At 40.7% G+C, this 16,346-nt stretch overlaps 1 protein-coding gene across 3 annotated transcripts; it reads left to right on the top strand.

Moving 5' to 3' along the window:
• The first annotated feature begins 12 nt into the window (after positions 1–12).
• Positions 13–11,982, top strand: rab5ab (RAB5A, member RAS oncogene family, b). 3 transcript variants are annotated; one of them, XM_075466242.1, is made up of 6 exons: positions 13–224; positions 1,812–2,040; positions 2,878–3,029; positions 7,496–7,618; positions 7,842–7,935; positions 10,319–11,982. In XM_075466242.1, the coding sequence occupies exons 2-6, from the start codon at positions 1,875–1,877 to the stop codon at positions 10,432–10,434; spliced, it is 651 nt and encodes a 216-aa protein (XP_075322357.1). In that variant the 5' UTR covers positions 13–224; positions 1,812–1,874; the 3' UTR covers positions 10,435–11,982. The 3 variants fall into 3 exon arrangements, with proteins under 3 accessions (XP_075322357.1, XP_075322356.1, XP_075322358.1); XM_075466241.1 differs by having other exon boundaries at positions 14–228; XM_075466243.1 differs by lacking the exon at positions 13–224 and adding an exon at positions 343–398.
• The last annotated feature ends 4,364 nt before the right edge of the window (positions 11,983–16,346 follow it).

Below are 16,346 nucleotides of genomic sequence, written 5' to 3'. Positions count from 1 at the left end.
GACACGCAGGCGATTGTCAGTTCCAGTCATACGATCTGTCATCATCATCCTTCGTACAATGCGAAAAGGGAAGTTGAAAGAAGTGGGAGAAGAAGACCGCGGAGCCTTATGAATTCTAACGTTACTGTAGCCGGCTGGATACTCGACACACTGTGAACAGACACTGAAGTGCTACAAACACTGTCCTGGAAACACCATTCACATTTTCCAGGCTTCTCTTTTCGGTTGGTGAGTAGCTAATGTTAGCTTTAGCAGGCTAAAGGCTACCTAGAGGGCTCCTCCCGATGCGGCCGCAGCTGAACAACATTAGCCCAGCGTCTATTATCTGGCTAGCCTAACGTTAGCTAGCCGACAGTCGAAGGGCCGTGCTTGTTAGCAGTGTGAGTTAACGTTGAACGGTGGGTAAAGTCTGTGTGAGTCGGTACCTTAAGATCAATAACACAGTAATAACCTTTCGATATAACAAACACTGCTGTTGAAACTAGTGACTGATGAGGTAGTTAACTACTTTAGCGTCAAGCAGCCCAACGTTAGCTAGCTGTCATTAGCTGTACACACCCAAACCTGCATCATCTGAGTTTTGACATTTGCAAACGTTATATATACATGTCATATCTAGTGTGTATAACCCAGTTGTGTACGTTAAAAGTATAGTTACACGGACTGAATCATGCGTCATTACAGGTTGGCTTTTTGGATAGACACTTTCAGCCAAGGAGCTAGCTATGTTGTCATTGCTAACAGTTGTTACTCTGCTAATTCGAGCTAGTCAGCAACAACATAACAGGTTATTTGTGGTTATCTGTGGCGTAACGCGATTTCGACGAAGTTGACGGCAATTATTTTTGGAGTGATAGTCCGGGCACTTAGCTGTCTCAGTGACAGAGGCTCTGTTGTTGTTGTTGTTGTTGTCACTTCTAACGTGGTTAATGATGTTGCTCCACATAAAATTAAAGTTTGGTACTCATAAAACTGTAACCATGGTTAATGAGCTGTTTTACTTCATATGTGCCCAAATTGATGCCAAAATACATCCTGTACCAGTCAGCCTCGCATACCAGAAAGCCACCCACATGAGTTGACAGTGGTTTGTTGTTGGAGATTTCCAACGCCACGGCAGTCAGATCACATATTTTTTCTTTAGTTGCAGTACCAGTCAGATATTTGGGAACTTTACCTGAAGTTTAAATGCTCATTGTGTGACACCAGTTGCTAAAATGACAGGCCTGCACTCAAACAGGAAACTGGCTTCATTAAGTATGTTTTTTTTTTTTTTTTTTTTTTTTTACCAAACCTGTTATTGCAGTTTTGGCTGTAAACCAACTATTTTTTGGAGCAGCTTCAAAGCAACATTGGCAATGGGGAAACTTTTGGTTGGTGTGTCCACAGCAAATCCTCCTCCGTAGATTTTGCCATCTGGGTTTGGAAAGCAAGTCTTAAAAATAAATATTGTTAAAACAACCAAATAATTTTTTTTTTTTTTAATTTCAATAGCTTTGCTCAACTACCTAACAAAGTGAGATATGTGCCCGCACACTTCAGTTTGAGAGAATTTTACAGCTTTGTAGTCTATAGGAATGCTAATAGGATTATACCAAGAAAAGCTTTAACTGTACACACGTGTTTAAACATTTAGACTAATCAGGTATGACACCTTAATAAGTTACATTTTGGCTGTTCATATCAGGTTTAGGCTATTTTTTTAAGAAAAACAGAAATTAAAGCTTCTGTTGTGATAGGCAATCATTGAACCATTTAGATTCTTTTCATGTGTTCCTGACACTTGCCTTTGTTTTCTTTCTCCTGCTCAGGTATTTTCTACAGTTTTTTTCCCACAGCAGCAGCATTCAGTGGAAAAGACCAGACAGAGTGACATGGCAAGTAGAGGCGGAGCCACACGACCCAATGGACCTAATGCAGGCAACAAGATTTGCCAATTCAAACTTGTGCTTTTAGGAGAGTCAGCGGTGGGAAAGTCGAGTCTCGTACTTCGTTTTGTCAAGGGTCAGTTTCATGAATTCCAAGAGAGCACAATCGGAGGTATGTATGCTGCTAAGTTGGTGTTGTGGCCTTTCCTTGTTCGTGCATGAGTGTTTAGGCCTGCACACAGACAGTCGTCACAAGAGTCTAGATGTCCAGACAGTTGTTAATCAGAAATGTGACAACTGAGTCAAGATTTGTGGCATTAAAGAACAAGAATTTGGCCCTAAAGAACTGGGTAAAAATGTTGTTTTATTTATTCAGCCTTGCCAATAGAGCTTGCAAAGAGTACAGGGCTTTTTTTTAAAGATCACAGTGTAAGTTGATGAATGACATTTGGATGTCTGAGCGAAACAAGGAACAGTAGAAATGTTAAGGTGAATTCCTAGACATGCACTCGTAGTTTCAGGTACGTTTCTGTGAGGTTAAAACCGTCCGTTGGAGACATAATGTGGTGAGTGGCAAACGTACTTCCTCTTGGACATTGTCTGGTCGAATTAGATTCTATCCATTATGTTGCTTTTTTTTTCAGAGTCTCCTCATGCCAACAAAGAAGACATTTAGAATCCAAATACATATCAGGGTGTTTTTTGGTAAACAGTTCAGAATCTGTTAGAAACGGATCATTGTTTCCTGTGAGTCTCTCTAAAGACACCACACACTAAAACTGTTTCAGTGAATCCCTCCCTACTTTTTCCTGCAGCACCCATCCAATCTGATTGTTGGATGTTCAGTGTAAACATGTTTGATATTACCAGGGCTCCATTTTGCAAATGCAGAGTAAGTCAAGCAGATAATCCTCCTGTGTGTTTCGGGCACTGGCCGTCATTGGCTTCACTGAAATGCACTTTGCGTTGCTCAGTTGTCATTGCTTTCCTCTGCTTTGTGCCCCTGCAGCTGCCTTCCTGACTCAGACAGTATGTTTGGACGACACAACAGTCAAATTTGAAATCTGGGACACAGCTGGTCAGGAGCGCTACCACAGTCTGGCTCCCATGTACTACAGAGGTGCCCAAGCAGCCATTGTGGTCTATGATATAACCAATGAGGTGAGTCAGGTTTCATGTCTTGTTGTTACCTGCAGACTCGTCTCTAATCTTTACCAGTTTGCACAAGAATGTCGTACCAGATGAGGAAATAGTGGGGGTTTCCGTCCTAAAAATTTCTTTGTAGCGGTTAATCTAAAAACAGAAGAAGCTTATTTTGGTACCTTGACTCATTGAAATGACTCATCACTCTAAAGCAAAGTGTTTATAGACGTATTATGTACAGTTGGGTCATTGATGATAAAAGGTTACACCTCAGCACGCTCCAAAGAAAGACTTCGTTGTACAAAGAGAACTTGCTGAACCCTCCATGTGGTTTAATCATTACAGATACATATGTTTGCATATGCAAACAGCCATAAAGGAATAAAACAACAGCCTATAAGGGTTGCAGCAGCTGATATATCATCACATATTTATCTTATTAGATGAATGAAAGAGTGGGATTGTTTGCCTGTTTAGGTTTGCATGAGGATGTTGGAAAAAAGTTGTTTGTTCTTCCCCATCCATCCTTTTGGCAAAGCTGTGGAACTATGAATGGTCCATAAAAGTCCTCGTAAAAAAGTTGATGCATTGAAATGAGCCAGCGGAACAACAGCTCTTTATAGACAATTATGGCAACAAATGAGCAGAAAATCAAAAATAAGGACTTTTTCTGACACATTAGTTGAGGTTCTGACAGGCCGGGAGTTCCTGAAGTCTGGTTTTCTCCCAGTTCTTTGATCCATGCTGCAGTTTTATCCGTGCCAGGACAGCCTTCACGCATCATTTGCACACGACTGTCACTGCGATGTTTTTATGTTATGTTAATTGCTTCACGCCTTCCCTGAGACATGAGCCATGGCTCTGTCTTTCATTCAGTCTCAGTGTGTCCTGCAGTGCTTAAATGCTATTTGGTGTTAGCTTCAAAGCCCGTCGTGATCGTTTATTCAGTGAACGTCTTTTTTTTAAACATGAATCATCATATTCAAGCTGGGCATTGGACAAATATCCTGGTGTCATTCTAATATTTCAACAACAACAAAGAGTCTCACAACAAGTGTCAGGACTTTTGCGTCTTGAGGATGGAGAATGCTGTTTCTCACAGCACAGATTGAATATTAAGCGGCATTTTATTCGGGTTTTATTCTATTTAAAACTGCTGAATATCATCACAGAGATGTGCACACAATCAGGGGGCAGAATTCAGTTAGTAGAGATGACAAGGCAGTCAACTGTTCAGTGCATTTCAGTCCCAGTCCTCTAACCAACAGCAGAGGATTGTGGATCCAGGTCCAGAAAATAGATGGACTCTGAGGTCATGAGTCCCAAATGCAGCAAAGTCTCCGCAGGCACTTACTGTTGCATAAAACTGACACCACAGTGTTTCCCACAGAATTTTTGGAAACTATTGGGGGGGGGGTTAAATTAACGCGGCGTAAATTTGTGCGAGTGCAGATGTTATTTTATTTGATTGATTTGCACACATTCATTCAAATATATTAAAAAATACACCATAAAACACAACAAATTAAAAAAAAAGGAATGTGTGCTGGAGATGTCAGAAACCCTTGTGGGCTTATAAGGAAACCTCATCTTGTCATTAAAACCCAATGATAACAATTATAATAGGAAATATTTACAGGTTCAAACTCAACTTCATGAAAAATATGAATGGATCATATACAGTGAGTACTTATGCCTTTTTGAGAAACTTGAAAAGGTTGTCCTTAATAATAAAGGGTGTGGGAAGTACACAATGAGTTCAGGAACACATTAGAAGTGGTTTGGTGATGATATCTTTAAAAACAAGAGAGCTAATACAAAATAAAAGTCTAAAATGGAATTAACTATGCACACTGAGTAAATGTTCTACCTAAAATGATTTTTCTGGAAACTAAAAGGCTGTGAAAGCTTTATAGTGAGTTCACAAACCCATCAGAAGTGGTTTGGTGTTCATTGGTTGAATATCCAGTGAGAACAAAAAAAGTCGTTGCACTTTTGCGACGGTCCCTAAGCGCTCCGGCTGCCGTAGTTCACTTAGAAGTATATTCGGCGCGGTTACTCTGATCTTTCAGGCTTACTTTGGTGAGTTGATAAAGCCTGTGGTATGTTAGTCTTGGTTTTCTGTACAAATTAATACCATCCTGAGGCTAATTGGTGCGGTTTTCGTGACGCAATTACAATTACAAAGCCGGAAAATAGGCGAATGTCGAATATAAAACCAACTTCACCCCGCTCCGCCTTGTCGGGGCGGTTGAAACACCTTATTTTAAACAGAAACTATTGAGCTTACTATTTTTTTTATGCAAACTGGACAACATACTAGTGTACTCGTCATTGATCAAATTTCACATAATTTCTCATAATATAAATAGGTCAAAAAAATATGTTTGTCAACGAAATCACGATGATTACAGCTGATCTTTATGCACGCGCACCCACTGATCTATAACGTGTGTCAATCGCCCCGACAGCGACTAATAACACATAAACCTTTTTTGCCACTAAACTTCAAAACTCTGACATTGCACACTTTAGGACATGTTTAATTACTTTTTTTTTTTTTTTAAATTTCCCTTGTCCTGTCCAGCATTATGGCAGCAGAATTGGAATCTGAATACCGTTTATGCTAAACACATTTGCTATGCCAAGGGAAGCTTTATGAATGTAAAGCTCCCCTTGACGCCCATCAACTCCTCATTTTTATTTATTTATTTTTGTTACAATATTTAACATGATGTGATAATAGTGCCGAACCGGACCGGGGGACAGAGAGAGAGGGAGAGCGAAGAAGAGAAAAAAAGGAACATGAAGAGACAAACATAAAAAACAATGAAAAATCCGACAACCAGCTGCTACACCTGTAAAAACAAAACTGAAGACGATTCACGGCTTTTGTGGGGAATCCAACCTTAGAAGCACCAGGAGCACCTGTAAGCAGACAAGCAGAGAACAAACACACAGACAAAAAAACACAAGCAGCAGCAATCTCATATAATACACAGGTGACCTTAACCCACAGGACAGCACAACAACTGCTTAGTGAGCATAGTGAGCATGCTACTGGGCTAATGAATGTGTTTGTGTACTAAATTATTCCCTTATTGGTCTTGCATATTTAAAGCCTTAGCTGATATGTTTCATAAGGAGCTGAAACTAGACCCACTTTTGATTGTACTTGGTGTTTCCGATCAGCTCTCTCAGTTTAATAAATATCAACAACAGTTGTTGTCCTATGCTCTTATCATAGCGAAGAAACTTATTTTGAGGTTTTGGAAAAAAACAGAGGTTCCATCTGTCAAGTTGTGGCTGGAGGAAATGGTAAAATGATCTCATCTGGAAAGAATACGGTTCTTACTAGCAAACAAACTGAAACGATTCGATAAAACTTGGCAACCCCTTCTACAACATATTGATAACTCAATTTGAAGCTGAATTAACACAAGCCTTGAAGTGATAATATAAGCCCCAGGGGAGGGGAGATGGGTGGGGGACAGGATATTTATGTTTATGTATGTTATGTTAATTTGCTTTTGTATTTATTTATTTATTTATCTATTTTGTGTGTTTTAAATTAGAAAAAAGAGGACGAATTTATATTGTGGAGGTCTTAATTTCCATGATTGTTCCCTCAATAAAATTGCTTAAAGAGAAAGAATGGTGCAGAGGTCCAGAAATGTCTGTGCATCTCTGATAATGAACCTATTGATATGATTGATATAGATCCAAGCCGGGTACCGACCCAGCCTGAGCTAGCTGTCCCTCATGTCATGTACGGTATATTTACAAAAGGTGTCATTTCTGTTAAAGCCTTTTCATGAACGCGTTTACTCATCTGAACTCATTAATAACACCTCCATCAAACTGAACTGTAAAATCTACTTTTACGATCGACTTATTTCATGATCAAATAAGTAGGAGTTTACAGATGATGAGGATGCCAGTTTATTGCAATCCTGTGATTGCCACCCATGCTTTTGCCCCTTGGTTGTGTGCACATGCGGTTATGCTTGTAGGGGAGGAACCCCGGCTATGACCCCCGGCCATGACGTGGGATTAAATGTGACAGTTCATTTTCAGCACCTAGCTGCCTGTACACCTGCTCACTGACTGCACAATGAGTCAGGGTTTCTGCACAGGTACGCTTTGTTTGCATAGATCTCAACGTCTCGCTACGTTACGCCTCTCTCTGTTCCAATAAGGTTTGTATCCAGTGGGTAGAAATGAGGCCAAAGGAGCAAGTAACAAACTTCATCCTGTATTCGATTCATTTTTGAGTTCATGTGTTTATTTATTTTGAATGTACGACTTTGCATCTTGCCCAGCTAAGAATGCTGCTTTCATTTGACCTTTTTGTTCGATATGCCTTCTGAAGCATCGACCTAATGATTCTTCCTTCAGGCTCTCATCCTGTTCAGGCTGTTATCCTCGTGTTTTTATTGTTATTTTTCACTAACTGAGGCACCCCTCTCTGCTCTCTTTGCCAGGAGTCATTTGTACGGGCGAAGAATTGGGTTAAAGAGCTTCAGAGACAAGCCAGTCCAAATATTGTAATAGCCCTGGCTGGGAACAAGGCTGATCTTGCAAACAAGAGAGCTCTGGATTTCCAGGTTTGTCCTTTTCAAATCTTCATTCATTTTCTTAAGGATCTAAGAAGAACATGAGCATTTCAGAAATAAACTGGAATTTGTGTGTGTTTCTGTGCAAGTTAACATAAAACAGGCTCATTTTGAACATGTCTGTGTGGTCACCCCTCCATCCTGTAGACTGCTTTGCTCCTGTTTTGTTTGGTTTGAACTAACTCGAGAATATCCGGGTGTTGAACTTTCTCAGGATGCACAGTCATACGCAGACGACAACAGCTTGCTCTTCATGGAAACATCAGCAAAGACCTCTATGAACGTGAATGAGATTTTCATGGCCATTGGTAAGTTTCCCCACTGTTGTACCATCCAGTTTCAAAAATATGTGGACTTTCCAAGCAGAGCTGATCACTAACACTACTAACTATGTGAGCACATGAGTCACATCAGTGTGTTTATCAGGGCGTAAAGGTACATAAACATGCTAAATACCTCCTGATAGCGTTTGATTTCAGCCACTAAAGGATGGAAATGTTTTGTTAGCAGCAGCTAAATGCTAATTTCACAAATTTACAGATAAATAAAAGGTATTTAGCTACACACTGTGTAACATTTATCATATAAAATGTTTCTTTGTTTGTCTACAACTGATCCTATTTATTTATGTACACAGAAAAACACTAATATTCTGATATTAACCTGATTAAAACCTCACTCTGAATAAGAAATTGTCGTATAAACGTGAGTTTCTGATCACCAAAGCCTGCATGAGGCCACTGTTTCATCTTGTGACAAACTCGGAGTTGCCAGGTTCACTTGTGATGAAATTGGGGTTATTTTTTACCGTGAGTGTAAGTCATTAATCAGACTACGCTCTGTAACATGGAAGCATGAATATAAGTGGGATATCTTATCTGCAGCGTGTGTAAGTAATCGGAATATTGTCTTCTTTAGATAAAGGTGAATAGTTAGAATATTGCTGTGAGTCGTGTAGGAGGAGACACAGTCTCAGCTGAGCTCTCGGGTCCTTTCAGGTCACCTCTAAGAGTTTATTTTCTTCTTTTAAACTCATTTCTTTTGGCTGCAGTTTGAGTTATGAACAGTTTGTCCACTAGAGAGCAGTGGCTAGTTGCTAATGCAGTGTGGCCTGTCTGTTCCACACTATAACAGGCAAAATATATATAACTGGCATAAACTCAGCTTCACCGTCCACTCAAAAGAGTTTTGTTCCCGGTAACCTAAAACCGTGACACAAAACATATAGAAACAGTACTTGTTTATATCCGGGATCATGTAGACAAGGCCGAACTCTCCTTTTAACGTTTCCTTGTCTCCACGTTTACAATGAGACAAAAGAAAAGTGTTTAGGAAAAGATAAGCAATGCATTTTTATCTCTGTTTAACTGGTCCGGTTAAAGCCAGAGCTGATACACCTTGAGGGCGTTTCACTGTTTGTTTAGCTTATTTGAATACGCTGCTGTAACTTACACTGAAGCCCTGTCAGATATTGAATTCCAATCATAAATGTCAGCACAAGTCTGTCTTTCATGACTCGGTTCACACAAACTGTGTAAATGTCTCAAAATGATGATCAATAATACAGCTTTAACCCTCTGGAGTCGACGCACACGCCGGCGCATCAACCTCCAACCGATTTAAGATGGGTTAGCAGCAAAAAAGGTCTCAACCTGTGTTCAAAGTGCGGACTTCAAACTTTAAACATTTTTTTTAATTGTGCCGATAGGCCAAGTAAAACCAGACATACGATGAATGATTTCCGCCATGTTGTCGTCACGTTTGGTGCAGGAAGAAACGGTAAAAGCGGGCTTTTCTAAGGAAAGTGCCCGCTGGGGTTTTTGGATGTTGTTTTTTTTTGCATGATTGTGTTGGTACAGTGTGTCGTGGCAAAAAATGACCGTAAAGTCACACGTGAGGTTGTAAATTTAAGGTGAAATATAAAAGGTCAAATCTAAAGTAATCAAAAACGGCCGATTACACCCATGACTCCAGAGGGATACTCGCATACTAACTTTTTGAGTTAGTATGCGAGTTTGAGTAAGCGAAATGTTGGGTATGCATCATGAGGTCACTACTCATACTCAAACTACCCAAGATGCAACGTAACGTGACGTCGCCGATCGTCATTTCCTGTCAAAACGGCAGTTTCAAGCTAGCTACAACAAGGGTCGGTTCACTTCCTGTTTTCAAAACAAAAGCACCAATTGTATGGTAATGGCTTTCCCTATGATAAAAGGCAACGGGTATTTTATTTTGTGAAAATAACCGGAAGTGCGTTGCTCCCTACGGCTAGCTTTAGTAGTGCCGAATTCGTGGGAACAAAATTGTAAACAGCCGGTATTTTGTCAGGTTTTCAACACGTTGGGGATCTAAACGACTACTTTCTCGCCTGAAAATGTTTCAAATGTTGCTAAAGTTTACAGAGATTAGAGCTTAAGTGAAATCAGCTTCAGGCCGGCTGATTTCGGCTCGGGCGGGATCGAAATGCATCGTGGGTAAACGCTCTGCATACTGTCTGATCGATGAGTATGCAGTATGGAAGTATGTGGTTTTGAACACAGCCTGTGTGTCTGCTCTGCTAGCTTAGCTTAGCAATGCTAAGCCTAGCAGGGAAAAGACTGAGTCGGAGAGACGCGCATCTGCCCCATCAGTGAGTTACTCACTGATCTAATGCACTCGTACGCTGGTGCTTTGTTACTGTCCCTGCAGCAAAGAAGCTACCCAAGAACGAGCCCCAAGCTGCCGGCACCAGCAGCGGACGGAACCGGGGCGTGGACCTGACAGAGACAGCTCAGCCCACCAGCCGTTCCTGCTGCAGTAACTAACCCAGCTCTTCCTCCTCATCCTCCTTTTTCTCCTCCTCTTCTCCACACACACACGACCTCCCTCCCCTCCGCTCCCACCTGTCAACCGAACAACACCTGGACATCGGGCTTCTGGGCTTCCTGACGTCAGACCCGACCTTCACCCTCACTCCCCTGGAATAGCTAAAAGACTCTGTATAGCTGCATTTCTAATACCTTTTTTTTTTGTTTATGTTCTCTTTTTTTTTTTTTTTTAACTTTTTTTAAGAAGTGTATATCAGTATAACGGATGCATGTATCACTACAACCCCTAAAAAAAAAAAAAAAGAAAAAGAAAACCAAAAAAACAACAACACATTTTTATCTCTTATTTAGTTGGAAAACTAACACCGTTTGAGACAGACGAGCGAGCGAGTGAGAAACCTGTGAGCGTGTGATTGTGTGTGAGTTTTCCAAAAGATGAGAAGGCGTGCTCTCATTTGTCACTGGGCAGGGTTGACTGGATGTTGCCTGTATTAGTGTTTTTCAGGGTGGGGGGGGGGCGGGGACTAAATTGTTCCCATTTTGAGATGCACGGCCTCTCAGACTGTCGAGCTCGTGCCAGGAAAGGACCTCCCGCCTCGAAACTGTAACGGAAGAAGACGCCTTCATCAAGGCTCCTGATGCAAAAGTGGGGGAATAAGTTTGGTAGTTGCAGTTTTTAAAGTTGAGCGAGTAGAGAAGAAGAAGAACTGTAACCGACAGCTTCATGCCTCCGTGTGGCTGTTTTTGAAAAAATATTTATCCGTGCAGTTTAAAGAACGCCGTCATGTTGTGGTGTCTTTGCAGAAGTCCCAGAAAAAACAAAAACAAAAACAAAAAATAATTTTTTCCATTCAGGCCAGTAGTCGCCATCCATCAGATCAGGGGGGGTTGTTTTTAGAATAGATCAGAAAGCACACAAACAGAAATCTGGATTATTGCCTGCTGTCAAAAGTCTGTGGGAAAAACAAACAAACAAACGTATACTCTAATGTTGGTGCAATTTTGTCTTCTTCCTTTAGTACAGCTTGCAGAGCTCATCGGCTCACCGTGAAATTTATCTAGAGATTCCGAACAATTGTACAGTTCAACATCAGTCCGCTTTTTCTTTTCTTTTCTCCCCCCCCCCCTCTTTCTTTCTTTTCATGCTCGACCTTGTCACAAACTGGGCAAATGTAAAGCAGTGGTGGTCTTTTTAGGTATATGTAGTGTTATTAACTAAAATCCCTCTCTGGTGTCTTGTTACTTTTTTTTTTTTTTCCTCAGAAAAAAAAAAGGTCCATGGTTGTGTTTGAAAGGAACTTTTACTGCGTTGCACAGTGTTGATCATGTTTTAATCATTGTTGACTGCCCTTCGATTTTATATGACGGACTGTATTGGACTCGCTAACCTACGGCTATACGCAGGTAGCATAATTAACCTGACTGGTGGTCTTCTCTTACAGCTCCATGAATTCTAATGATGTAAAACAGCATTACTAGTGATGAGCTGATCGGTTTTGAGTGTCTGAATACAACCTAATAAATCCAATAAAGAGGTCTCTTGTATGCCTTTTTGCTTGGAATATTTCAGGTTCAGTTGCAAAATGAACTCAAAAAGTCCTCTTTAATCAGGTCTGTGCAGGTCTGGTCGTCAGGTGTATCTTCAGGTCTCTGGTGGATTTGGATGAGCTCATACGATCTTAAATTATTAGCAGATTGTACCAGCTTTGATCTGAAGCAGCCACTGTCTGTCATGGCTGTGTTTGCAATCAAGAGCTCAGCTGAAAAAAGGCAGTTTTGACAGGATGAGGGTAGATTTTGCATTAACATTAACCTCATGGATGAAGAGCAGCTTGATAAAACTCTGAAATACCGTGTGGGGAAAGGCTTGAGCCTGATATATAACAGCAGCTGACCTTAACACCTGCTCATCTTTAAGGTCACATGTAGTTTATTACAGTTGCAAATGGTTGTAATTATCTTTCTGATCAGAGGGGTGCCGACTGATCCAAAGTTCAAGATGTCTTTAAGCAACTCAGAGAAATGAAGTGGTTAGAATCCTCCGGTCCTGTGACAGCACGTTAAAAACAGAGCTGGAAGTCGGTGAATTCAGTCCACAGCATGCATAAATGCAAGTTATGTTCCACCATGCACACAAACAAACAAACGTGACCCAGAAAGACAGTATTCTGAGCCCGAGCTTGTTTCATGTACACTGAAAAGGAGCGCTGCCATGCGGCTTGTCTTCAGCATAAGATTTAATTAAAGCCTACATCGGTACATCAGCACACAATTTAAAAGCCTACATCAGTACATCACACAATTTAAAAGCCTACATCGGTACATCACACAATTTAAAAGCCTACATCGGTACATCACACAATTAAAAAGCCTACATCGGTACATCAGCACACAATTTAAACGCCTACATCGGTACATCACACAATTTAATAGCCTACATCGGTACATCACACAATTTAAAAGCCTACATCAGTACATCACACAATTTAAAAGCCTACATCGGTACATCAGCACACAATTTAAACGCCTACATCGGTACATCACACAATTTAAAAGCCTACATCGGTACATCAGCACACAATTTAAACGCCTACATCGGTACATCACACAATTTAAAAGCCTACATCGGTACATCACACAATTTAAAAGCCTACATCGGTACATCACACAATTTAATAGCCTACATCGGTACATCAGCACACAATTTAAAAGCCTACATCGGTACATCACACAATTTAAAAGCCTACATCGGTACATCAGCACACAATTTAAAAGCCTACATCGGTACATCACACAATTTAATAGCCTACATCGGTACATCAGCACACAATTTAAAAGCCTACATCGGTACATCACACAATTTAAAAGCCTACATCGGTACATCACACAATTTAATAGCCTACATCGGTACATCAGCACACAATTTAAAAGCCTACATCGGTACATCACACAATTAAAAAGCCTACATCGGTACATCAGCGCACACGACATGAGGAAACTACGTTTGTGAAGGTGCGTGCGAGACAATGTGTACGTCATGTACAGATGCCTTCTTCAGGCAAGGCTTTGCTTATTTCAGCAAGACGATGCCAAACCACACTGTGGATGTATTAAAAGAATCTAGGTGTAGTGGCGATTGTTTGTCAAACCAAACATTCCTATAAGTTCAAACAAGCCACTACTGAACTGGGGTTGGGTTTCGTAAGTCCAATGTCCAATACCTGAAGATTGCGTTTTGACGGTTTAGTTTTCCAGCTGGCAAGCAAATAATACAGATCCAATTTTTTTTGTCCTCTGCTGCTTCTCCTGCTCTGGTAAAAAAAAAACATAGCCCCCCCATCCCTCCTGGTCCTATACCAGTCCCTATATTTATAGGGGAATGGACCCACAGTTCTTCCTGTCTAACTTAAAACAAAGAAACAAACAAAAAAGAATTATTAAACTACAAAATATAAAGTAACCCAAGAATAAATTTGAACAAAATTCAAAGTAATGAAGATAAGGAATAAATAGTTCCAACACTAGGTATTGTAAAATGTACCTGCAACTATTTTGGAAACAGGATTATCTGATATTTTAAGCAGGAACTGAAACGTCAGTGCAGCAGAGCCACATGGATAGTTTTTTTTCACTTCTCTGTAATGGCCTTGTTTCATTTAACTTCTGTTGCCTTCATGTAACAACCCCACTTATGTGGTTTTAGTCCACAAACCAACCGCAGGAACATCTGGCCAAATTTAGCAAACTTCTCACTTGTCCTGCCGTCAGTTCAGAGCACACGTTTCGGTACATTTCCACCTTCTTGCCCCGTCGTTCAGCTCTTTGCAGGATGCCATACTGACACTCGACACGCTCTTCATCCTCAAAAGCCAGATCAGATTATTCCTTTGAACTCTCAACCAGCCCGATCACATGATGGCAAAGAGTTCAAACCGAGTCCCTACAACCTCAGACAGCTCGCTCATCCAGCACGGCCAGGGGCGCCGAAAAGGGGGGTAAAATGAGAAGGATTCTAGGGGCCCATGATTAAGAGGGGCCCAGAGAGGCCCTAATAAAATTGTAATACTGGCAAAAAAATAATATGACACTAAGTTATTAACTAACTTATAATCACAAATATATTTTATTTACAATTTACTGGTAACAATAACTTTATTTGTTTTGGAAACGTTACGTTTATGTTTTGTATTTTTCAGGTAGCCTAAATTTAGAGTTTAGAATTAGAGTATCAGTGTATCAGTGTTGCAGCAAATAAATGAATTCCATTTCAGTGTTTACCTACCTCAACTGTCATGTTGTTCTTTTTTCACAAATATGGCAACAATAGTCAGAAATACCATTAAAATGCGTAGTTTTATGTACAGTAGCATCACAAATTTTCACCGACCTCCTGGCCGGCTGTTTGGGGGCCCAGTAAAAATGATTTTCATGGCGCCCAAAATCCCTAGCGGCACCCCTGAGCACGGCCAACACATCCCAATGCAGGACAAAGTAGGTCAGAGATGCTAGCTGGAAAGAGAGGTTTCACAAGTGAGGCCCTGAAATGTTGAGGAGCTGAAACCATGTACAGTGAGAAAAGGAAAACATGTTGCTCCCAAACACTTGCAACGTGTTACTGCTTAACATGTCCCAACTATTTGAACTGTAAATCAAAGTTGTACTGAAAGACTTTTCTGCACTTTCCATGAGCTTTGTGGTGAGTTGTGTTTTCTGACAGGGTTGAGAAACTCACCAGGCGACGTTTTGCCTCCGACTGATGGCATTTTGCTGTCAGCACATGGAGCTTTGCGTTGCCAGAAGGGCTTCAAACAACTTCAATCACAGCCCTTTGATGAAAAGTTCAAATTCCAAATCCAGTATGAAAGTAACCTTTCCACTGGGAGATTCTAGTACCAGTTTTTTTTTTTTCCTCAGTTAATCATGTAGAGCCGAACATTCTGGAAATTTAATTTCTGCCAAGCAAGATAATTCAGTTTTTGTTTTGGAAGGAAGGATTCAAATTGTTTCCCTCTGTTGGTGAGATACCTTGGACGAGTTTCTGCATCTCAACGTTGGCTCCTTAAAATGGGACAGAGGCTTTCTCTGGTGTTTTTGCCAGAGGAGGAAGTTGCTAACACTTAGTTTACTCGATCCTGTCGGGGCTGAGCTTTTAACACAGAAGCCACCCGAGGCTCTAAATAAGCCCACTTTTAGTATTTATTCATGTAGAATTTTACATCTTTACATGTTACGTCTGTCATGGTCACTGTTTCTAAATGTAGAGCAACAACTGCTCTAGTTTCTCCAGTTTTTAAGGTGCTAACTTTCAGAAAATTCTTTTTCTTAATGAGTTTAAAGGTGATGCATTTCTGTGTCTGTAAAGTATGTCACATGATAAATCTGCTGCACCTCTGAGCCCCGCCTGCTGGCAACCACCCTGCTCAACCGATGAAGCCAGCTTTGCATCTACCACCAGCCCCAGAGGATATATCCCAGGGGATAAACTATATTTGAGGTGAACACAAAATGTTTAGACTCAGAAATGAATGGTACACGTGCATTACTGAGTTATATTATGTACATCTCTGGCTTGATCCACTACAGTTGATCAAAATGCATCGTTTACTAGCATCTGCTGCTAACATAGCTACACTGATCAGCTATTTCCCTTTCATATCAATTGAGTAACTATATATAAATATGGATCTGGAGTGTTTTCTTTGACTGGAGGAATAGCTTCATTCTGTTTGCGTTTACTGCATTTAACCACACAACAGATGCCCGGGTTCTGATAACAGGTAATGTACGTACGAACACGTAGAAACTAACCCTTCCCTGATGTCCTGTTGCTGTCTTGTTGGTTCAACCTTTCCAGAAGCTCCTTGACTACCATTCAAACAGATATAACTCACTCAGTGGGGTTACATGGC

Source organism: Odontesthes bonariensis, chromosome 5 (assembly GCF_027942865.1).
Source record: "Odontesthes bonariensis isolate fOdoBon6 chromosome 5, fOdoBon6.hap1, whole genome shotgun sequence".
Taxonomy (NCBI): domain Eukaryota; kingdom Metazoa; phylum Chordata; class Actinopteri; order Atheriniformes; family Atherinopsidae; genus Odontesthes; species Odontesthes bonariensis.
Note: the sequence above shows the minus strand (reverse complement) of the source record. Positions and strands in the feature narration are given on the sequence as shown.

Coding starts and splice junctions, on each gene's coding strand:
- rab5ab (XM_075466242.1), top strand. CDS start 1,875: ATGGCAAGTAGAGGCGGAGCCACACGACCCAATGGACCTAATGCAGGC. Junction 3,030..7,495: donor TCTATGATATAACCAATGAG/GTGAGTCAGGTT, acceptor TCTCTTTGCCAG/GAGTCATTTGTACGGGCGAA. Junction 7,936..10,318: donor TGAGATTTTCATGGCCATTG/GTAAGTTTCCCC, acceptor CTGTCCCTGCAG/CAAAGAAGCTACCCAAGAAC.